The 23846-nt window shown below is 42.0% G+C and overlaps 1 protein-coding gene across 3 annotated transcripts in view; it reads left to right on the top strand.

Annotated features, from left to right (window-relative positions):
* LOC138161820 (zinc finger protein 420-like) overlaps positions 1-22027 on the top strand; it is a 22197-nt gene extending 170 nt beyond the window's left edge. The window contains exons 2-6 of one of the 3 annotated variants that reach the window (XM_069088776.1): positions 5539-5755; positions 6243-6329; positions 11028-11154; positions 11623-11718; positions 17288-22027. In XM_069088776.1, the coding sequence (XP_068944877.1) occupies positions 6297-6329; positions 11028-11154; positions 11623-11718; positions 17288-19614 (2583 nt within the window). In that variant the 5' untranslated portion in view covers positions 5539-5755; positions 6243-6296 and the 3' untranslated portion in view covers positions 19615-22027. The remainder of the gene's footprint in view (positions 1-5538; positions 5756-6242; positions 6330-11027; positions 11155-11622; positions 11719-17287) is intronic. The other 2 variants (XM_069088775.1, XM_069088777.1) reach the window with 2 other exon arrangements.
* The last annotated feature ends 1819 nt before the right edge of the window (positions 22028-23846 follow it).

The following is a 23846-nucleotide window of genomic DNA, read 5'->3' as shown; positions in this document are numbered from 1 at the left end:
AGGAGGGAAAGGCCCGAGGCTCGGAGTTAAGTAGGACCCCCCCCCCCTCCCCCGCCCATCTATGGAGAGGCAGCCAGGTGGCAGCCGGGGATAGAGCTGCACCTGGAGACGGGAAGACCTGAGTTCAAATCCAGCCGCAGACAGGTACTGGTTGTAGGAGCTTAGGCAAGTCACTTAACTTCTGCCCACCTCAGTCTCCTAAAGTGTAAAAAGGAGGTGATAATGCACCTGCGTCCCAGTAAGATGAATTAAAATAGCATTTGCAAACCTTAGAGCAGCATGTAAATGCTAGCTGTTATTACACAATGTGTTCCCATCTCCTCGCCCCCCCGTGGAATGTGCCCATGGTTGTCCCTTTCTCAGCACAGTGCCAGGCAGGAGCTGACTAAGACCTGGCACCATCCATAAAAAGTCCCGATCATCAGTCCTGCATCCTGAAAGGACCGGGAAACATGGTGAAGTCGCTGTCACAAATCTTTGGACGTTTGTGAAGAACAAAGAACGATAGAGATGTGTTTAACTTAGATTTTTTGCAAAGTATTTGGCAGATTCCCACCCAATTCTTGTGGTATTAGATGGAGAGACAGGAGTTAGATATGGTGTGTCAGTTCCAGACTGGTTAAATTTCAGAGTCTGTCACTTTGAAAGGTCTTCTCTTCTAGAGGACCCCAGGGATCCCTGCATACCTTTGACTTTGTGCTGTGAACATTTTTATTAATGCCTTCACTTAAAACATAGATGGCATTCTTATCAAATTTGCAAATGGGAAATGAGGGAGAGGGAATAAGCATTTATATAGGATCTCCTGGGTGCCAAGGACTGTGCTAAGGGCCTTTACAAATATCTCATTTGATCTGCACAACAGCCTTACAAGGCAGATGCTGTTATTATCCCCATTTTATAGTTGAGGAAACTGAGGCAGGCAGAAGCTAAGTGACTTGTCTTCGGTCTCACAGCTAGTAAGTATCTGAGGCAGGATTTGAAGTCAGGTCTTACTGACTCTAGGCCCAGCACTGTGTCAGCTGCACCACCTATGCCACGTAGCTGAGACAGACGGTTGATGTGTTAGGTGACAGAATCAGTATCCGTAGTGACCTGGAGAGGCTGTACTAGATATAATAACATGAATTTGTAGTGAAGAATGTAAAATCTTACACTTGGATTCAAAAAATTTACTTTATGAATTCCTGAAAAGGCATGATCAGACAGCAGCATATGTGAAAAGATCTGAATGTTCAAGTGGCCTTTGTTACAAGTCAACCATACAATATGGCGGTCAAGAAACCCCATGCAGGTTTTGTTTTTGTTTTTTGCTTTTTGGAGGGCAATTGGGGTTAAGTGACTTGCCCAAGGTCACATGACTACTCCATGCAGTTTTCATCGGCCCTAAGGTAACCCTCATGTACAGATAGGAGTAGGGAGGTGATATTCCCTCCATGTTCCACCCTGACCAGATTGTATCTGACGTGTTCAAGAATTACAGAGTTGGAAGGGACCCCTGATGTCATATAGTCCTACCTCTACATGAGCAAGAACATTTTAAAGTTGGAAGGAAACTTTTTTGAGTGCTTGTTGATCTCATCTAAGAGACTTCAGTGTTCTGAGTTTTTCTACAACTAGCAGTCTATCAACAAGCACTCATCTGTACCAAGCACCGTTCTAGGTAGAACTGAAACAGTCCCCGCCTCTGTCCAGAAACAGGAGCAACCTGGAGAACCTCACCATCTGTGAGGGATCTCTGATTGCTTGGCCTCTGCCTGTTTCCATGATTCACAGTTTACCATTGGAGTGTGTGTCCCCCAAGGCTTTCTCCTTGACTCTCCCCTTTTCCTGCCTCCTCCATTGGTGGAATGCATGGCAGGCAAAGATGATGAGCTGGTGAATGAAGGAAGATGGGAAGTGGAGGATTGTTGATTTCGCACTTCCAGGGCACTCAGAGGTGATCAAGCCCGGTTCTCTCACTGTCTTCATTAAGAAGCAGAAGCTGGGAGAGGTCACAGAGCTAGTAAAAGTAGTGGGGCCAGAATTCAAGTCCAATTCCAGGCCTCTGTCCATTACACCATGCTGCAAAAGATCAGGAGAGACACCCCACACACGGGTCAGCCACGTGGCTGTTACAGTGGACTGAGGAAGGGATAATGAGGGACTAAATCAGACAGGTGGCAGCTTGCGGAGAGTAGACTAGACAGGGTATGAAGGTAATAATGGAGCTGGCTCTGCAGGACTGGAGATTGAATGAAGATGTTTGACAAAATTTGGAGCTATGCACAAAAGACTATATAAAATGGCATATGCTTTGATCCAGGAATACTACTACTAGATCTACATCTCAAAGAAATAAAAGATTTCTATGTGTACAAAATATTTATAGCAGCTTTTCTTTGTGGTTGACAAAGGATTGGAAATGGAGGGGAAGCCCATCAAGTGGGGAATGGCTGCACATTGTGGTCTATGATTGTGATGGGATACTATTGTGCTAAAAGAAATAAGCTGGATGATTTCACAGAAATCTGGGAAGACTTACATGAACTAATGCAAAGTGAAGTGAGCAAAACCAGGAGAACATTGTACACAGGAACAACAACATTGTAACAGTGATCAGCTAAGAAAGGCTTGACTACTCTGATCAACACAATGATCCTAGACAATTCTAAAGGATACATGATGAAAAGTGCTATGCACCGAGAAAGAGAACTGATGAACTTGAGTGCCGATTGAAACAAACTTTTTATTTTCTTTATTTTTCTTGCCTTTTAAGGATTTTTTGCAGTATGGCTAATATGAAAATAGGTTTTGTATGACTTCAGATGTATAATGAGTGTCATATTGCTTGACTTCTCAGTGGGTTTGGGGGGGGGAGAGAGAGAGTTGGAATGCAAAATTCTTAAAAAATGAATGTTAAAAAGGAATTAAAGCATAAAAAAAAAGCTCTATTTGAGAGAGGGAGGGAAGGGAGTTTGCAAGGCTGAAGTAGAAGGGAGAAGTGCTGTATGTGAGGAATGAATTCTAGCCTCCAGAGCTGGAGGGGGCCTTGGAGATCTTTTAGTCCAGCCCCTCATTTTGCAGATAAGAAAATCAGAGGTGGGATGGAACCCTGAGCTTTGAGGTGAATGAAAAGGCTGTGTGTAGGGGAGGGAAAGGGACCAGAGTGGAGGAAGTGAGTATGGGAGAGGGAGAAGGGGAGGACCTTGGGTAGGAATAGAGGAGGGGAAAGAAGCTGGGGAGAGAAAACTCTACCAGACTCACAGTATAGGAAACGTATTTTTGGATAGGGAGACGCCAGGGTCTCAGGCTTTAGGTCTGTGCAAGGCTAGAGATGGTGGCAGGGTGTGTGTGTGTATGTGTGTGTGTGTGTGTGTGTGTCTGTGTGTGTGTGTATGTGCGTGTGTGTACACACTTGGAAGAGAGCTCTGTGTGCCTGGGGGTGGTGGAAAAGTGTGTTAGGGGAGGGCCTTTCAAGAACCACAAGTTTGTGAAGTGTGTGGGAAATTGGGAAAAGAGGAAGGGGCTTTGTAGAACCAGGAATGAGAAAAGGATGTGTCCCTAGAGGTAGAAGGTGGTTCTACAGGGTGTTGGGGTTGAGTTCTAGAGGGAGGAATGGTGTGATTGGGTCTAGTAAAAGAATGTAAAGATGTGGAGGGGTGAGTGGGAGAGAGCTCCATGGGACGAGGGGCACTTTGTATAGAAGACTAGATATGAGAGCCTAGGTATGGGAGAAGGGGATTCTTCAGGGCTAGAAGTTTGTGTGGGAGGGAAGAGGATGATCTGTAGGTTTTCTTGTACTGAGCCTGGCCAGGAGTGGGGAAAGGGCAGTGGAGAGGTAGGGACCTTTGTATGGATAGGGCACTGAACTGGAGTCAGGAAGACCTGGGGTCAAATCTGGTCTAGACACTAGCTCTGTGACCATGGGCAAATGATTTAACCTCTCTGTGCCTCAGTTCCCTCATCTGTAAAACTAGGGAGTTGGATTTGATGGCCCCCAAGGTCCCTTCCACTTTTAAATCAATGATTTAAGTCCCTAAGTGGGTATATGGGAGAAGATGTAGGATTTATAGTCTTCTTATACCTTACTGCCCACCATGTTCACTACCATAAAGCGATAGTGGCTTCCTTGCAGTTCCTCACACAAGACACTCCATCTCCCCATGCCTGGATACCCTCCCTCCCCATCTCCATCTCTTGGCCTCCCCAGCTTCCTTCACGTCCCAGCTGAAATCCCACGTTGTACAAGAAGCCTTCCCTGACCTCCTTAATGCTAGTGCCTCCCCCAGATGACCCCCATTTTGTCCTGTCTAGATCTTGTTTGGACAGAGTTCTTTGGATATTGTCTCCCCATTAGACTGGGGGCTCCTGCAGAGCGGAGACTGTTTGGTTTTTGCCCTTCCTTGTCTTTCCTTGTCCCTCCCAGAACCTGACACAGTGTTGGTACTTAAATGCTTCTTGATATGACTTGAAGAAGCAAGTGTGTGAAAGGGCCAGGAGGCCCCACAGGATGGGAATTTCAGCGGGGAGGTGATCAGAGATTGAGCCAGAAAAGACCTTCTTCAGCCCAGTCTCATGTTATAGAGGGAGGAACTGGGACGCAGAGAAGCAAGGAGACTTATCCAAAGTCACATAGGCACAAGCGGCCAAGCTAAGATTCATACCCGGTCCTCTGAGTCTGGTCCATTATTTCTCTGTGTCACAGTGGGGCTCAGTAGAGGTGGACACCGGAAGGTACAGGGAATCTGTGTCCTACCTTGGTCCAGGCCCTGTGCTGAGCACTGTACCAATGTCATCTTGTCTGATCCTCGAAATAGCATCTTCAGAGGTAGCTGCTATTATTATCCCCGTTTTACATTTGAGGAAACTGAGGCAAGCCGAGGTTAAGTGACTTGCTTAGGGTCTCACAACTAGTAAGTGTCTGCAGCCAGATATGAACTCCTGTCATCTGACTCCAGGCCCACCACACCCCCTAGCTGTCCATTTTAGATTTGGTGTGAGAAAAACCTTGGTAACAATGAGAGCTGCCATCAAGGCCCATTCCCAGGAGGCCTTCTCATCCCCACCAACAGAAAGGGACATCTCCCTCAGGTTTCTTAGATGGCTTTGTCTTGGCCTCTCCCTGTTCCTCTCATAATCTCAGTATCATGCTTATTTGTGTACATAACTATGGGACCCTGTGTGCCATTTTTCATCCTTGTATCCTTACAGCTAAGTTCAGGTCCTTGCCCATAGTAGATGCTTATTATAAAATGTGCTGAATTGAATATGTCCGTGCTAGTGCTCACTTGGGAGGGCTTGCATAGAAACAACTTGGTTCTTTGGCCGTGATGGGGATGGGAACCAGCCTGGGTGTGTTGGTCAGAAAAGAAGCCTGGGTCCGTGTGGCTGAATGTGCCAGAGAGACTCCTGAATACGCCACTCAGTGTGAATTTGACTCAATGAGGGCCTGTTCCAGGAGTTCACGCAGTATCATGTGATGCCTGATGAATGAGATTGAGGTGAACAACCTAGTAAGAAATGTAATGTTACTAATACTCACTGGCATTTATGTAGCACTCAGAGACTGGAAAGTGCTTCAAACACAGCTCATTCCTAGAAGGTGACCTTTGGATGAAGCAGATGGTTTCTGTCTTTCCCACTATGGAGCAGCATCACCACAGATAGCACCTCTCTGTCCAACAGCAGTCTTCAAAGAACTGAGAAATTTGATCTCTCTCATCCTGTGAGGTGGGAAGGAGAATGGGAGTGTTTTACATCATGAAATGAGAAGGTAACTGAGGCATAGGGAGATTTAGTTACAAACTCATTATGACAGAAAACATGGGACCAAATTCATCCTGAGTGTTCTGATTCTCAGTCTTTTTTATTTGTTTGTTTTTTGGAGGGGGGAAGGCAGGGCAATTGGGGTTAAGTGACTTGCCCAAGGTCACACAACTAGTTAAGTGTCTGAGGCTGGATTTGAACTCGGGTCCTTCTGATTCCAGGGCTGGTGCTCTATTCCCTGTGCTACCCAGCTGTCCTCTGACTCCCAATCTTGACCTGTATTCTTTAGAACCTGGTTCAGGCACAGAAATAGAATCAAGCTATAAGCTTTTGTGTGTGTAGCAGTTTTCACTTATGTTGGGAATGTGTGAGGTGTTTCTGGACTCCCTTTGCCCTCTCAGATGTCCAAGATCACAAAAACCAGCTGGATTTTGGTGACTTTGGGAGCTTGAGTCAGCATTGATCTCTCTTGTAACTCCTTTCTTTTCCTCCAGATCTCCCTTCTTAAGACTGTCCTTCCTTAAGAAAGGAGCATCAAAGAGAAGGCAATGACTTCTGGGTTCCTAACAGCCACATCCCAGGTGAGTTAGTGTTTTATCTCTCTTCTAAAAAGGGATCTCTTTTCCCAGTGTGGACACATTTCCATCCCTTGTCCTAGACATTTTCTGACCATCTAAAGCCGCTCGTGGGGCCATTGGCTCCATTTGTTCTCCCTCCAAAGATTCAGCCCATTCTGAGGAACGAGATTGACGTTGTAGAGTTCACTGATCATCAGAGCTGGGAGGGACTGTTGACAGTCATCAGGTTTAACCCTTCTCTCACTTGAAACAAGACATCAGAGGCCAGAGCAGTGCAGTGATTTCCCCAGGTCACCGGTAGCCGGACCTGGCCTCCTCACGCTGTGACTGTGACTGACCTAGGCTTTTGCATGACCAGGAGGGCTTTCCTTCTGCGTAGTCCCTTCCCACAATGTTCCCTTCAGTAGTGTGCTCCACACAGACCTCGCCGTCACTCACATTTGTTGTATTTGATAGGGCTGCGGAGCACCATCGGTATCCCGGTCTGCCAAGCATTTGGGCTTGTGTCAGTTTTCCATTAAGTCTTGTTTTGTTAGAAACATCCTTGTACAAGTTTTTTTGACATTTCCCCCTGATAGGATGACTGGGCCTGAGGCTATGTAACTGATAACGTGATCCAGTCTGACAGCATGTGCAGCATTACCCCACCCTATTTATCAATAGCCTTTATATCCTGCAGAGCAGGCCTTTATCAGAGCTGTTTGCTACAAAGAGGTTCCCCCAATAAATTGCTTCTCAGTGATGTCGTTATACTGATTCTGTTCATGAAGAGATTTTCAGTTCTATATAATTAACATCATGCATTTTATTTCTGTGATCATGTCTGTCTTTCTTTTAGTCAAATACTGTTCCCTTAGCCAGAGTCGTGCAGGGCTCCTCCTTCCCAGCCATCTTTTTGTGATGTGTTTTTTCCATGTAGTCTTCTTCTCTCACTTGCTTCTCCACCTGTGCTCTCTGGCTTCCAGCCTCCCCGCCCCCATGACTTACTCCCCTCAGTCGCCAGTGGTCTCTTAGGTGCCAGCTTGATTGTCGGCCATGAGTCCTCATCCTCTGTGACCTCTCTGCAGCATTTGGTGCTACTGCTCACCATCCTCCTGTATCCTGGAGGATACGGCCTGGGTTTCTGTGACCTTGCTCTCAGGCCTCCTCCTACATGTGTGACCATTCCTTCTCAGAGATTCCCTCTCAGTTTCCTTTGCTGGATGATGCTCCAACCAGCATTCATCAGTTAATGAGCAAGCATTTACCAAACGCTTACTATGGACCAGGCACTGAGATAAGTACTAGAAATGACAAGAAAGGCAAAAATCAGCCCCTGTCCTCAAGGAGCTTATGTTCTAATGGGAGGGACCATATGTAAATAAATAAGTGTGTATGTACAAGATTCATGCTGAGAGGGGCAGTGTGGTGCCCTGGGCAGAACAGGGGGGCTTGGAGTCAGGAAAACCAAATCCTGCTTCAGGTGCTTCCTTACTCTCTGGCCCTGGGCAAATCCATTGACCCATCTTATTCTCAGGTTACCGGCCCTGATCATAAAATATTATCTTGCTTAGAGAAATGTGCTTCATTTAACCTTCTTTGTCAAATTCCACTTGAGACAGGTTCAATGAGAAAGCTATTGCAGCAGCCTAAGTAAGAGATGATGAAAACCCACTATGTTCAAAAATATTTAAATAATTGCTTCTTTGTGGTAGCAAAGAATGGAAACTAAAGGAGTATCCATCAGTATTGCTGTGATTTAAGAAATGATAAAAGGAATGGTTTCAGAGAAATATGGGAAGGTGCGTATAACTGATGCAGTGAAGTGAGCAGAACCAAGGGAAGAGTTTAGACAATAATAGCCTTGTAAAGACAGACACCTTTGGGAGACTGTAGAACTCTGATCAAAGTGTGATTCCAGAAGAGCAGTGTGACTCACCTCCTGACAGGTGACGGACTCGGACTGTGGAATGAGATACAGGTTTTTTGGACAAGGTCCTTGTGGGAATTTGTTTCACTTGACTCTGCATGTTTGTCACAAGAGTTTTTGTTTTTCTTTTTTCCCCAATGTTGGGAAGAAGTGGGAAAAAGAGAAAATTGATTTTTTTAAAATAAAATTTAATAAAAATATGGAGGAGACATGAGCATGTTTGTAGGTAGCAGGTAAAGACCCAACAGATAGGGGAAGGTTAAAGATTAAAGAGAATGGGAATAATAGTCTTTTGGAAAAGATGAGTGGATGTGGAATTAAGGCTGCATAAAGAGGGGCTGACTGTGGCAAGCAGAAGGACCCCTTCTTCATCAGAGATAGGAGTAAAAGAAGAGACAGTGGGGTGTGATGTCAGAAGAATCTGAAGTGAGAAGGAGCTCTCTTCAAACATATTCTGTTCATTTGTTGAAGTACAAGTCAGGGTCCTTAGCAGAGAAGGGGGGAGGGCAGGGAGTGCCATGAGAGGCTGGAGGAGAGAACAAGCATTGTGGTGAGTGGAATGGAGGATTATTTGGAGGAGCAGAAAGATCGAATTCCTGAAGTGTGGACCCACTTCTGTGACACAGAAGCAGGCCATCACTAACTGTGAGTCTATCCCCAGACTCTGCCCTGGGAGAGCAGGGGGTAGGAAGAGAATGAGCATCTATTGAGCCCCTGGTAGGCCCTGAGCTAAGCACTTTACAAATGTTACATCAGCCCTTTGAGGGAGGTGCTCTTATTATCATCCCCATTTTACAGTTGGGGGAACAGAGACAGAGAGTGATTGAATTGACTTGCCCAGGTCAGACAGCTAGTATGGATTTGAGGCAGGTGCTGAGCTCATGTCTTCTTGACCAGACCCAGCTCTCTATGCCCTGTACCACCTAACTGCTGCCTCCAACTGAACTTATCAGTTCCCATGAGTTTAATTATCAGCCCTATGCAAATGATTCATATCTACATATCCAGTCCCATACTACCTCCTGAACTTCAGTCCCACGTCACCAGTGGCCTGTCAGACAACTTGAACTCGATGTCCCATAGACAGTGGCAACCCACCATGTCCTAAAAAAATTAATTTCCTTCTTACTTTAACCTATTTCTTTTCCAAATTTTCCTGTTTTTGTGGAGAGCCTGAGCTAGAGTTGTGGCTATGTGGGTGCAGAGAAAGGGATGTATAGAAAGATGTTGTAAAGGCAGAAATAATGAGATTTGGCAGTTTACCCAGAGGAGTTGGAGACTCGGAATCTTTGTACCAGTAGCTTGTATCATGTGGTTCATCCATACTAGACTGATGTGAAATGGGAAAAGGACCCACATGTACAAAAGTATTTCTAGCAGCTCTTTTTGTAGTGGCCAAGAATTGGAAGTGGAGGGGATGCCCATCATACAGGAATGGCTGAACTAGTTGTGGTATATGAATGTAATGGAATACTATTGGTCTCTAAGAAGTGGTGAGCAGGCAGATTTCAGAAAAACCAGGAAAAACTTACATGAACTGATGCTGAGTGAAGTGAGCAGAATGAGGACATCGTACACAGCAACAGCAGCATTGTGCAGTGACCAGGTCTGATAGACTTAACTCTTCTCAGCAATGCAAGGATCTAAGACAATTCCAAAAGAATCATAGTGGAAAACGCTGTGCACATCCAGATACAGAACTATGGAGTCTGAATGCAGAACGAAGCAGGCTTCTCTCTCCCTTTTTTTTTTGTTTCCTCTTTCTCGTGGTTTTTCCCTTTGGTTCCAATTCTTTTTTGCAACGTGACTAATGTGGAAACGTGTCTAATATGATGATACATGTATCGCATATATTAGATTGCATGCCATCTTGAGGGGGGCGTAGGACAGGGAGGGGGGATAATTTCGAACTCCAAATCTTATACAAGTCAATGTTGAAAAACTAAGAATGAATAAAGTTTCCAAAATACTGGACTTATGTTTGGATCCTAGATCTTACCTATCTGATTTTCCATTGACCAACTTGACTATTTTCTACCTAGTACTAAATAATCTCACTTTATACTGCTGCATTATATCATTTCTTCTTCATGATTGCTTTTGAGATGCTTTGCCTTTTTTTCCTCCAGATGAATTTTGTTATCATTTTGTCTAATCCTGTTCCGTTACCCTTTGATAGTCTGATCACCATGGCACAAATCTGCAAATTAGGTAGTGTCATCATTTTAATTTTAATTTAATTGGTCATTGACTGCCTGGAATTGCTATTTCCTAAAGCTTTGGTCTAACTATGTCACTGCCTTACTCAAGAAGCACAAAGTCTTTAGTTTGTATTTAAAGTCCCACAAAGAGGAAACCTAGAAGAGATAAATCCATTATAAATGTCTCCAAACTATCTTTGCAGTTTTATTTCACTTCATGCCCCCTCATGCTCTGTACAAGCCAACTAAAGCTGGCCTGCTTGCTGTTCCCCTTCCAAAACACTACATTTCCCACCTCCATGCCTTTGCACAGATTATCTACCATGCCCTTCCCTCATAGGATGTAAATTCCTGGAGGCCAGAGACAGTTTCATTTTTCTTGTCTATGCTTTCTACATGACCTAGTTCTTGGCTTAGAGTAGGTACTAACTAAGTTCTAAGGGACTGATTGATTGGCATTTCTGTTTGACTGGGAATCCTCAGGGGCTGAATACTGGGAGCATGAGTCATCATAGATGCTTCCATCTTTATCTCTTCTAATTCTTGGGGGAGGAGGATCTCTAGATAAAAGATACATGTTTGATGTTTCAGGAGTCAGTGACCTTCAAGGATGTCTCCGTGGATTTCACCCAAGGGGAGTGGGGACAGTTGGACCTTTCCCAGAAGAACTTGTACAGAGATGTGATGCTAGAGAACTACAGGAACCTGGTCTCCCTAGGTAAGGAGGGCTTTCTCCAAGGACACAGATGCTCTTGTGTCTGTGCTTCCCAGAGACTTTGGAGGCTTCTGATGTGGAAATCTTGATTCGTGTCCACTCTCTTTTTGCTTTTTACACCTAGAAATTGGCAATGCTTATTTACAGGGTTCTACCTTCCCCATCCTCTCTCTTCCCTCTAGGTCAGGTTTTCTTTTCCAGATACCAGTTCAAATGATTAAATGGTCCCCATCTTCCTTAAAAGGAAGAAAGAGACAAGTAAATTAACTTTGTGGTCCCAAATCTTCTCCATGAGCCATTTAACCAGATGTCCTAGAAATGTAATAACAGCACATCCTTTAGGGTTCCTTTGTTACTACCCTTGGCTCCTTGGATCATTCCCTCTTTTCCCAGAAGAGGCAGGCTTTAAGGATTGAATTATAAGATGGCTTTCTGTCCCTATGACTTTCCCATTTCTTTCTCCATGAATAGGGCTTCAAGTTTTCAAACCAGAAGTCATCTGCAGGTTGGAGCGAGGGGAAGCACCATGGACAGTGGAGAGAGAAATTTTAACAGGCCCCTTTCCAGGTGAGTGAAGGAAGGAGGGAGTCATTGCAAACAAGATCTTATTTGGTCATTTAGAAAGAAATGCCTTTAAAATGGTGGACAGGAAGAAAAATAAAAATGAAATAAAATGGTGGACAGGGAGCACTTCTCAAAGTCCCCAAACCTGCAGAGATAGGCAGAGACTTCATCTTGAATTCTTAGATAATTCTTTGTCCCCAGTTCTCTTTTTTGTCCCCAAAAGCATGATTTCTCCCCAACACACAAACCCTTTTCCTCATTTAATCAGTTCCCTCCCATTTCTCCCTACATCCTTTCCTCTAGTCCTCAACAAAGAAGTGTCCCATTTTTGACTTTTAACATTCATTGAAAAAAATTGAGTTCCAAATTCTTTCCCTCCTTTCTCTCTCTCTCCTACCCATTGAAAAGCCAAGGAGTTTGATATCTATTATGCAGGTGAAGTCATGCAAAACATTTCCATATTAGCCATGTTGTAAAAAAAAAAAAAGCAAGAGACATAAAGAAAGTGAGAAAAAAATTTGCTTGAACCTTCCTTTAATTCTCTCCCTGGAAGCAGGTAGCATTTTCATTGTGGATCCTTTGGAATTGTCTTGGATCATTGTGTTGATCAGAGTAGCCAAGTCCTTCCCAGTTGATCGTCATTACAGTGTTGCTGTGTACAGTGTTCTCTTAGTCCTGCTCACTTTACTTGTCTTCCAAGGTTTTTCTGAAGCATCCTGCCCATTATTTCTTAGAGCCCAATTGAATACCACAACTGGCTCAGCTGTTCCCCAACTGATGGGCAGCGATGTCTGCCAAGATTAGTTTTCTCCTAGTGTTAGGGCAGCCCTACTGACTATGGCATTTTAAGAAGTAAACAGAGCCAGTGGTTGGACCTTCTGAATTTGAGGAGTCTGATAGTAGCAGGAAGGAAAGCTGAGTAAAGACTGCTTGTAGTTGCTAGTTCTAAGAAGCGAGTCATTCATGTACAGAGAACAAAGGCTAATCTGGCCTGCTAATGTGCTCAGCTGGTGTAGAGACAATATTAAGAGATGTAGAGGGAAGTTCCCAGCATTGTGGGTAAACCTCCTCTGGAGGCCTTACATGAGGATGTGGAAAAGAGTTTGTGAGGAGAGACTCATTTATTATAATCATTACAGATTATATAAATCTGTACCAAATGGCAGGAATAGCCAGGTCGGTTATTTTCTCAGGAAAAAGAACACTGGCTCCTGAATCAAGGCCCTGGGTTCAGGTCTTAACCTCTGGCGCTTAATTCCTCACCGGGGCACACTCTCCTCCTGAGAGTAGGTTGGATTCTAGGGCCTCTGAGGGCCCTTCCAGCACTAATTCTAGGACTGGTGATTGATGATCTATTAAAGTATCAAAAAATTTGTTTTAAATATAGTGCAGCATTATGAATTCAGAAGGATAGGAAATTGTGAAGAGGAAAAGGCTAAGGTTACTGGTGGAATAAGTTGTCATTGAGAACTAGATTGAGAGTAGAATGACTCCAACCCAGTCATTTTACAGATAAGGCCCAGAGAGGAAATATGTCTTGGCCCAAGGTCCTGTGGGTGTGGTGGCTCTCAAACCAGTGCTGTTCTCTAGTACCATCATGCTACATCAAGGCAGTGTCTTCAGACAGCTGGAAGGGATCAGGATCCCAAATGTTGGGAGAAGGGGTGGTTTTAGAAACTAATTGGACTTGTATATACTAAAGTCTTCCTAAGTGTTGGTCTCTCTTCCCTTTCCTCTGTGCAGTCCTTCCCCAAGTCCCATATTTTCCTTGTTCATCATATGTAACATCCATAATCAAAGAATTCCTCCTGAATGTGATTTATTCATATGTTGGTCTCTTTCTTACTCTTTCTCATTCCTATTTGTTTCCTTAAGTTGTCGGTTAAAATGATGTTGCTTTTGGCCATTTGCTAAATGAGGCAAAGCCTTTATTTTTTTAATCAAAGCCCATCTAGAGAACCACACTAACATGCTGGTATTCTGATGCTCCTTTTAGAATCTGATATTTCACTCCTCGAAGGCAATTGCAGATTTCGTCAACATACTGCCGTTTTGTTAGCCTTGTTCTACCCTCAAGTTGGCTCCCTTTACTGAGCCCATTCCCCTATAATACAGGACCACTCCAGATCATAACCCCTATGATTTTTGCTTCAGCTGAATTGCATGACAAATTTCCTATTCAGATGTTTCTCTCCTGCTTCTCTATATACCTTCATATCTTAACAACATTATTGTTTGGTCAATTATGGGTAACATTTGAATTATGTATTTAATTATTCTGTTTTATCTCACTGATTGAATACTAAATTTTCCCTCCTGTCTTGCTGTCTTTAAGATTTACCTGAAGAATTATTCCTGTGCAGATGTGGCTATCAGAGGTCGCAATCAGGTTTCTTTTGCCTGTATTAACCCTTGAAAATGTGTAGAATTTAAAAATAATTTTATCTTAATTTAATATTCCTAATTTAGTTGGCTGGAAGATTCTGGGATGAAGTTTGCTGCCTTTGACTTGCGTTTCATGCTACCACTTTTCAAATTGGAGTTCATTGATAAGTGGTGGCATTATTCTGGGCTACTTTTAATTTGAAGCCCTGAAAGCTGATAGCCCCATGTATGGTCAGTTGAATCTGATGTTTCTCTGAGAGAGTTTGGCAAGTTTCAATTATCTGGATGGTTTTACTATTTACTACTTACTCTTACTATTTCTAGGAAATATTCTTGATCAGTTTCCTGAAAAGTGGAGACTAGATTGTTTCTTGCATTTTAGTCTTACGGTCTTTGATTGTATCTCTGAACTCTTTCAGTTATTTTATAATTTTTTGATTTATATCTTTTGTTTTTACATTGATTTTATTTTTAACTCTATTCCCTTTCTTCTTTCCTACCCAGTGAGCCATCCCTTGTAACAAATAAGAAATAAGAAAGAGGAAAGAAAAGTAATTTAGCAAAACTAACAAACATGATTTGATATGGTGGCAAATACAGTGTTTCACATCCATAGTCCCCCACAAAAGAAAATATGTGCATTTTCTCATCTCTTTATTGGGATCCTGACATTTAGTTCTCCCCAAAGTTTTAAAGGATTTTTATAGTTTAATTATGCTGCCTCTTTTTCTACATTTTCTGCCACTTAGGAAGACTGACCTTCTGACTTTAGATTTTATTTAACATTGATTGTCAAATCCACATTTTTGGATTTTTTCCATGTTATTGGCTATTATCAAATTGCTTTGTTCTGTTTTACTGATGATAGTACTTTAGTTAGCCACCAGATCTTTCTTTATCAACTTCATCAGCTCTTTTGTTGATGCCAAATTCATTTACTTAAATGAAACTCTTCTCTCTGAGGTTACCAACAAACTCTTAATTCTCAGTCAGATTTTATCCTTCTTGACTTCTCTGCAGCATTGAACACTTTTACCACCTCTTCCTTCTGTGTGCTCTCTTCTCTTTCTTCTTTCCTGGTTCATCACCATATCCCATCCCCTAACCATAGATGTGTGCCATGTCTCTCCTAGACTATCTTGTCTTCTCCCTTTGTAGGTGGCCTCATGACCACACTACCAACAAAAAGTTCCCCCACCCCACCTACAGTGTATCATTTCCTCTATCCAAATTACTCCCACATCTTTCTAGCCCTAATCTCTTCCAAACTCTCTTTCATCAGCACTTGCCGACTAGACATTTCCAGCTGGATATCTTGTAGACATCTTTTAGACATGCAACATGTCTAAAAAGGAACTCGTTTTCTTCCCCATTAAATCCATTTCTTTTTCAGACTTTCCCCTTTTTATAAAGGCACCAACTATCCTTCCAGTTGGGTTCCCAATCTAAGCGTTATCCCTTTACACTTTTCTCTCACTCATCTTCCACAGCCAGTGAATTTCCAAGTCTTCTCCATTTTGCCTCTGCAATATAGCTAGTTCCCATATCCCTCTTTCCACTCACATGGACATTGCCCCAGCTCAAGCCCTTATTAACCCTTCCTCCCCAAGATCATTGCAACAGCTTCCCGATGGGACTTTTGGCTTCACATCTCTCCTGTCCCTTTTCATTGGCCATCTCCTGTGTACTCTCCTTTTCATTCTTCCTCATACTTCCCATGGCTCATTCTCTTCCCACCTTCTCAGCTAAGAACCTTGCCTCATATTTATTTCACTGAAAAGATGGAGGCCATTCACCCAGAGCACTTTTTCTCTGCTCTATTTTATTTCACATTATTCAAAGCCTCCTTCACCCATATGCTACACAAAGACATGCTTTTCCTTGTTGAGGGAAACACCTTATATGTGCAAGTAATCCCATTCCATCCCATCTTGCAAGTCTGACTTTATCACCCCCCCACCCATTCAATCAGCTCCAGTGGCTCCCTTTTACCTCTAGGATCAAATATAAAATCCTTTTTTGCTTTAAAGCCCTTCATAATCTTACCCCTTCTTACCTTTCCAGTCTCCTTATACCTTACTCCCTTTTATCTACTCTGTGATCCAGTTACACTGGCCTCCTTGCTATTCCTTGCATACAATATCCCTTCTCTCCACTCCAGGCATTTTCATTGGCTAACTTCTTTTCCTAGGATTCCCCCTCACTCCTCGCCTTTACCTCCTGATTTCCCTGGCTTCCTTCATGTTCCAGATAAAATCTCATGTTCTGTCAGACTTTCCTGATCCTCCTTTAATTCTAGCGCCTTCCCTCCAGTTTATTCTGTGTATTATTTATTATGTGTATATAATTGTTTGCATGTTGACTCCCTGTTACGCTCTGAGCTCTTTGAGACGAAGAACTGTTTTTCCCCTTTTTGTATTTCCTATGCTTAGCACAGTGTCTGGCACCTCTAGGTGATTAATAAATGCTCGTTGACTTAATTTACTTCTTTCTCATACAGCATATAGAGTACAGCTCTATAAGGAATTGGCCATGTTGTTTGAACGCCAAATGTATGCTTGCTTGAAAGACTATTCTGTGGAGAACTCACATAAGGCAAGCACTCCCATGGTGGCCATAAAATTTTGTGTAACATGAGAGAAACTGGCACAGGACCGCCCTGAATGGTGTGTGCACATCAAAAAAGGTGCAGTACTTTATGAGCAAAGCGGAATTGCAGAAGCTCAAAAAACGAGATGATCAGATTTAGAGACATCACCGTTGCAGATGTTCATATGAGCTAATTGTGCCTGACCTGGCAGAGCATTCTGAACTCATGTTGGTCTGATTAGCTGCGGTCAGAGACACTGTAACTTGACTCTAACATTGTGATGTCATTTTGATCCTCTTCGAGAGCAAAGAACAACCATCGCCAACCACCTGGCTCCTTCTGAGATCGGTTTAGGATGACCTTTGGTTGTTAGTATCCACCTCCCCCAAAATTATTTCATAGATACTTCATATATGTAATGTATGTATATGTGTGTGTGTGCATGTTGTTTTCCCCAAATAGAATATGAACACCTTAATGGACTATTTTGTTTTTTAACTTGTATCCCTAATGCCTAGTGGGGTTCTTAACATATAGGAGGTATTTAGTAAATGCTCCTCGAATGAACTAGTTCATTTACATTCTTTTTTCTTTCAGACTGGCCAGAAACCAGGGAGACAGTTCCAGTGGAGAGCATGTGCATGGAAGAATTATCCCAAGAAAGACTCGTAGGGGATGATTCTTGGAACTTCAAACTTGAAGAAACTTCTAAATGTGATGGCAGGTTCAAGAGGCAACAGGTCAACCAGGGAAGAGAGCTAAAGCAAATAATCACCCACAAGAACAATTCCAATAAGATGAGAAATCACGAATATGACAAATTTAGGAGAAATTCTGGTCACAGGTCAATCTCTGTTATACAGTGGAGTAGTCCTACAGAGAAGATAATCCATAAATATGATACATATGGAAATAGCTTCAAACAGTATTCAGACCTAGTTATACATAATAGAATCTCCTCAGGGAGGAAACTTTGGAAGAATAGTGACTATAGTAAAACCTTTTGTTACCACTCAGATCTTATTCGCTATCATAGAATCCCTACTGGAGAGAAATCCTATACATATACTGAATTTGGGAAAACATTCCACCAAAAGCGACACCTTACGCAATATAAGAGAATTCCTGCTGGAGAGAAACCATATAAATGCCCTGAATGTGAAAGATCCTTCAGTAATAGCACATCCTTTATTTTACATCAGAGAATTCATACTGGAGAGAAACCTTATGAATGTCTCGAATGTGGAAAAACTTTTAGTCGAAGTATGTACCTTACTCGACATCAGAGAATCCATACTAGGGAGAGACCCTATAAATGTAGTGAATGTGGAAAAGCCTTTAGTCAGATTATGTACCTTGCTCGGCATCAGAAAATTCATACTGGAGACAGGCCTTATCAATGTAGTGAATGTGGAAAAGCCTTTAGTCAGATATTGTACCTTACTCGACATCAGAGAACTCACACTGGAGAGAGACCCTATCAGTGTAATGAATGTGGTAAAGCCTTCAGCCAGATTATGTACCTTACTCGGCATCAAAGAATTCATACTGGAGAGAGACCCTATAAATGTGGTGAATGTGGAAAAGCCTTCAGCAACAGTTCATCTCTTATTGTACATCAGAGAATTCATACTGGAGAGAGACCCTATAAGTGTGATGTGTGTGAAAAGGCCTTCAGTCAGAGAGGACACCTTACTGAACATCAGAAAATTCATAATAGAGAAAAACCATACAAGTGTAGTGAATGTGGAAAAGCCTTTAGCCAAATTATGTACTTTAATCAGCATCAGAGAATTCATACTGGAGAGAAACCATACAAATGTAATGAATGTGGAAAGGCCTTCAGCAACAGCTCAACTTTTATTGTACATCATAGAATTCATACTGGAGAAAAGCCTTATGAATGTCTTGAATGTGGAAAAGCCTTCAGCAAGTGCACAGGCCTTGTTCTCCACAAGAGAATTCATACTGGAGAGAAACCCTATAAATGTAATGTATGTGAGAAAACTTTTAGTCGGAGGGGCCACCTCACAGAACATCAGAAAATTCATAATGGAGAGAAACCCTATACGTGTAATGAATGTGGGAAGAGCTTTCGACAGAGAGGACACCTGACTGAACATCAGAGGACTCATACTGGGGAGAAACTCTATAAATGTAATGAATGTGGCAAAGCCTTCAGTAATAGCTCACAGCTTACTTTACATCACAGAATTCATACCGGAGAGAAGCCTTATAAATGCAGTGAGTGTGGCAAAGCCTTCATTAACAGCTCATTTCTTACTCTGCATCAACGAATTCATACTGGAGAAAAACCATATAAATGTAATGAATGTGGGCAAGCTTTCCGTCATCCAGGAAACCTCACTGAGCATCGGAAAATTCATACTGGAGAGAAACCTTATACATGTAGTGAATGTGGAAAATCCTTTAGTCGAAGTATGTACCTTACTCGACATCAGAGAGTCCACACTGGAGAGAAATGCTACCAATGTAATATGTGTAATAGAGCCTTCCAAAACAGCTCCTCCCTCACTCTTCATCAGAGAATTCACAGTGGAGATAAACCCTACAAATGTTTTGAATGTGGAAAAGCTTTCAGCCAGGGATTGTACCTTACTCGACATCAGAGAATTCATACTGGGGAAAAACCTTATAAATGTAATGAATGTGGCAAGGCTTTCAATCAGTCTGCAGGTCTTATTCAACACCAGATAGTTCATACAGTAGACAAACCCTATAAATGTGATGAATGTGGAAAAACTTTCAGTCGTCAAGGGAGTGTCATCCAACATCAAAGAATTCATACTGGAGAAAAACCCTATATATGTAGTGAATGTGGAAAAGCCTTCACCCACAGCTCATCCCTTGCTGTACATCAGAGAATTCATACTGGTGAGAAATCCTATCAGTGTATTGAATAATTCATCACATTTTGTTGCTTCATTTCCCTTCCCCCGCAAAAAAAAACAACACAAAAAAACTCTGGAAACAATTTAAATACCCAATAATTGGGCAATGACTGAATGCTGACATATCAATATAATTTGAGAATGACACACAGAATTTCAGAGTTGAAAGGAGCCTCGGTAGCCATCTATTTCAACAACCCTGAAAAGGTCATCTATACCTGAGAGTCTTCCAAAGATGGGAAACCCACTTATTTCCTGAGGCAGCCCATTCCAGTATGTCATACAGTTCTAGTAGTTAGGAATTTTAAAATTTATATTAAGCTTAAATTTGCATTTTTATAACTTCCATTGCTCCTAGTTCTGCCTTCTGGGGTCAAACAACAGAACATATATAATACCTCTTCCATAGTCCTTCAGATACTTGAAGATGTCTATCATGTGCCCCCTAAGTCTACTGTCCTCCAGGTCAGATACCCACCCGTGCTTCATTCAGTCTTTATATGGCATGAACTTAAAGCCCTTTGACATCCTGGATGACCTCTTTCTTCTTACTGGATTATCGGTATCCTTCCTAAAACTGTGGTACCTAGAATTAAATATAGTTCTCTAGATGTGGTCTGACTGGCAGAGCATAACAAGACTATTACCTCCTTATTCTTGAAAGCTAGGTCTTTCTTTTCATTAGCTTTTTGGCTGCTATATCACACTATTGACTCATATTGAGTCAACTAAAATCCCCAGATATTTTTTAGAGAAACTGCTGTTTAAATATTCTTCCCTCATTTTGTACTTGTGAAATAACTTTTTAAAAAAATCCAAGACTTGGTACTTGTCTTATAAATATCATTAGATTCAATCCAGTATCCTAACTGGTCAAAATATCTTGGATCCTATCATCTGTTGTGTTTGCTGTCCCTCCTGGATTTATGTCATCTACATTTGATAAGCATGTCTTTTTATCCAAGCCATTTATAAAAATGTTAAACAGTATAAGGCCGTGCACAGCACCTGGGGAGGGGGGACCCACTCTGTAGACCAAGTTGATATCAAACCACTAATGGCTCACATCCCATAGCACTGCTCCATTTTCCAGAATCTTTCAAAGATGGATGACAAGTGGCTCAACAGATACATGTCGGTTGTTCCAGTACTTGATGATGATTTGAGCCAGTTGCCTTGAACTGATCACGGCCTGCTGGAAGCTCTGATTATCCCCATTCCTTGGTTTGTCAACTGCTTAGTATCCGTTTTCACATATCACCTCCAATCCACAGGTCATTTAGCAGAGAAAATGGAAGCAAAGTAAGAATTGAGCAGCTTGTCTTTGCTTACTGTCAGTGATCCCACGTAGCCCAGGCATCAGCCTTATGCCTTCTTAGTTCCTCTTCTTTTCCCCAGTGTGGCTAAACAGAAAATGTTTTGTTGTCCTTTGTTTAACTTACCAGCCTTAGTTCATTCTGAACTCTGACTTTTCTGGCACAATTCTTAGGATTCTGTACCATATTTTTATTTATTCTGTTACCTTCCCTTCCTTTTACTTTCCATATGTGTCTTTTTTTTTTTTTTTTTGCTGCTTTTTGGAGGGCAGTTGGGGTTAAATATCTTGCCCAAGGTTACACGGCTAGTTTTTTTGTGTGGGTGTTTAAGTGTCTGAGGCTGGAACTGAACTTGGGTCCTCCTGACTTCAGGCCGGGGCTTTACTCACTGGACCACCTAGCTGCCCTGCATACATGTCTTTTAAAGATCCAAATTGGATGGTGAATTTCCTGTGCACCCACATTAGTTTCTTCAGACAACATCCTATTTTCTTCCCAAATGGCAGTTTCTCTTTGTGTCTTTAGAATTTCATTTTTGAGTACTTTTTACATCCCTCCTGTACTGACTTCCTCTCTACATTTTTAGTTCATTGGACCCTGTCCTTTAAAAGCATATAGAACAGGCTTAAAATTAATGAGAAATATTGCAACATACGTTAATATCATACAACATCAAGAGATGTAGAGAAAATTCTTCCCCTCAGAATGATGTTTCTCCCCCCTTCCTAGAAATATTTATGGAATGATATGAATATTAGCACCAAATGAAACAGTATGAATGCATTGCAACCTGTACCTTTGGAGGAAGTATGCCTTCCCCCTTCCCCAAAGAGATCAGAGATTCATGAAATATGAAAAAAATTAATTTATGAAATAACGAAGCAAACTAGAAGTACAGATTCATACTGACTGCAACATAAAAGGAGGAGGGGAAACATAAATATGTAGACATGATTTGATAAATTTAATGCAGATGTAGAATAACAAACTTACATTTTAAATGTTGAAATTAATGTATTGAACTGTAAATACTCAAAAGTTTTTAATTGGTTCTGTTAATGTTTAAAGTTAAGCTAGTAATTATTTAAAAATAAACAATAGATAGAAGAGTGAAAGATTTATTGCTTGAATGTAGAAAAGCACCTTTGAGGTGGAAGGAATGAGGATGGCTCTCTTAGCTTGCTGATAGAGTAGGATGGGAAGTTGTTCTAAGACCAGAAAATCTGGCTTACCACAAACTATGGTTATTATTTCTTTCCCCTTCCCCCTCCATCTAACAGCCAATCACAGGGATGGGCCCATAAGAATTGTCAGATGCAGTGCTGGTTTGTCATGGTAGTTATTTAACTGAACTTCAATCCTTATGTCTGGATTCTAACTCCAGAAATTCCATGTCCACAAATTGCCTGAAGACCTGCCATGGAATCCTGCTCTCCTCAGCATTCTTCCATACTATAGAATTACCATTCTTTCAATGTATTATTGAGGGTTCAGATCTCATCTCCTATACTAGCTGTGTGATCACGAGTACATCACCTAAATTCATCTGTAATATAAGTATGATAATAGTACCACATTAGGCAATAATGTTAAAATGAGGAAAGATGTAAAAGCAACATGTAAATTTCATCTGTTAGTATTATTGACCAATGTAATGAACTTGCTTTCTTTTCAGAAGGACTGATGAACCATCCTTCAGAGTTTAACCCTCCTGGCAGTCCAGATGACTCTTTTTCTTTTCTTTTTGGAGGGCAATTGGGGTTAAGTGACTTGCCCAAGGTCACACGGCTAGTTTTTGTGTTAAGTGTCTGAGTCCGGATCTGAACCCAGGTCCTCCTGACTCCAGAGCCGGTGCTCTATTCACTCTGGCACCTAGCTGCCCCCCCAAATGACTCTTAATTGATAAAATTTTAGGGAAAGGGAATTTGGGATGAGAGTACTTTTAAAGTACTACATGCATGAAAGGCTATCCATGGGAAACTGAGTCTGGGATAGTTTGTATCCTCTAATACCTTTGTGGGAAATTGTCACATGATTTGAAATCTCATTTAGACAATGTTAATTGTGCTTAATTAAGGATGAGAGTTAACATGTGGTTTGGGGACATGGCCACTTTATAAAGAGGCAGTATTGAATGGTGTACCATGTGGGAATGGGGAATTTTGAGTGTTCATTAGCACTCTTTTTTTACCACTTTAGTCCTAAATTTTTGAATAAAACCTTAGACCTGGGCTTTCTGTATGCATGGAGCCAGAACCTGGCACTGAACTTCCTGAAGTGTGGGAGGATTGAAACATATCTGTCATCTGGAGTTTCCAGAGGTAGTGGAGTTATGGATAACCACATAAAACCCCATCCACTGATGTGCCCCCAGGTTTATGGATTTTGGAATCTAGAGGTTTAAAGAAAACCATGTTTAACAAATCTCCATTTCCATGAGAAATGTTCTGATCTCAGTCCCAGAGGCCCTTCCACTCCTTTCCCCAAGCCCCACTCATGTCTTTTCTCTTCTGTAGGTTCAGCTGTGACTTAATGGGAGAGGTGGTCACACACACACACACACACACACACACCCATACATACAGCATCTGCTGCCCAAAGTGACACTCAAGTCACAGAATCAGAACTGGAAGAGACCTTAGCAGTCATCCAGTACAAAATGAATCCCCAATACAACGTAACCTAGAAGTGGTCACCCAGACTCTGCTTGAAGACCTCCAAGGTGGGGAAACACCACTCCATTTATGGACAGTTGTCATTGTTAGGATTTTTTTCTCCTGGACAGCAAGCCTAAATTTCTGTCTCTTGCAATGCCTGTCCATTGTTCCTAGTTCTGCTGAGTCCAAACAGAACAAATCTAATCGCTCTTTGACATGAAAGCCTTTGACTTGAATGTAGCTATTACCTCCTCTCTCAGTCTTCTCCAGA

Source organism: Petaurus breviceps, unplaced genomic scaffold, assembly GCF_028583685.1.
Source record: "Petaurus breviceps papuanus isolate PSGF00001 unplaced genomic scaffold, PetGlider_PUasm1.0 185, whole genome shotgun sequence".
Taxonomy (NCBI): Eukaryota; Metazoa; Chordata; class Mammalia; order Diprotodontia; family Petauridae; genus Petaurus; species Petaurus breviceps.
This window is presented reverse-complemented; position numbering and strand designations above follow the sequence as displayed.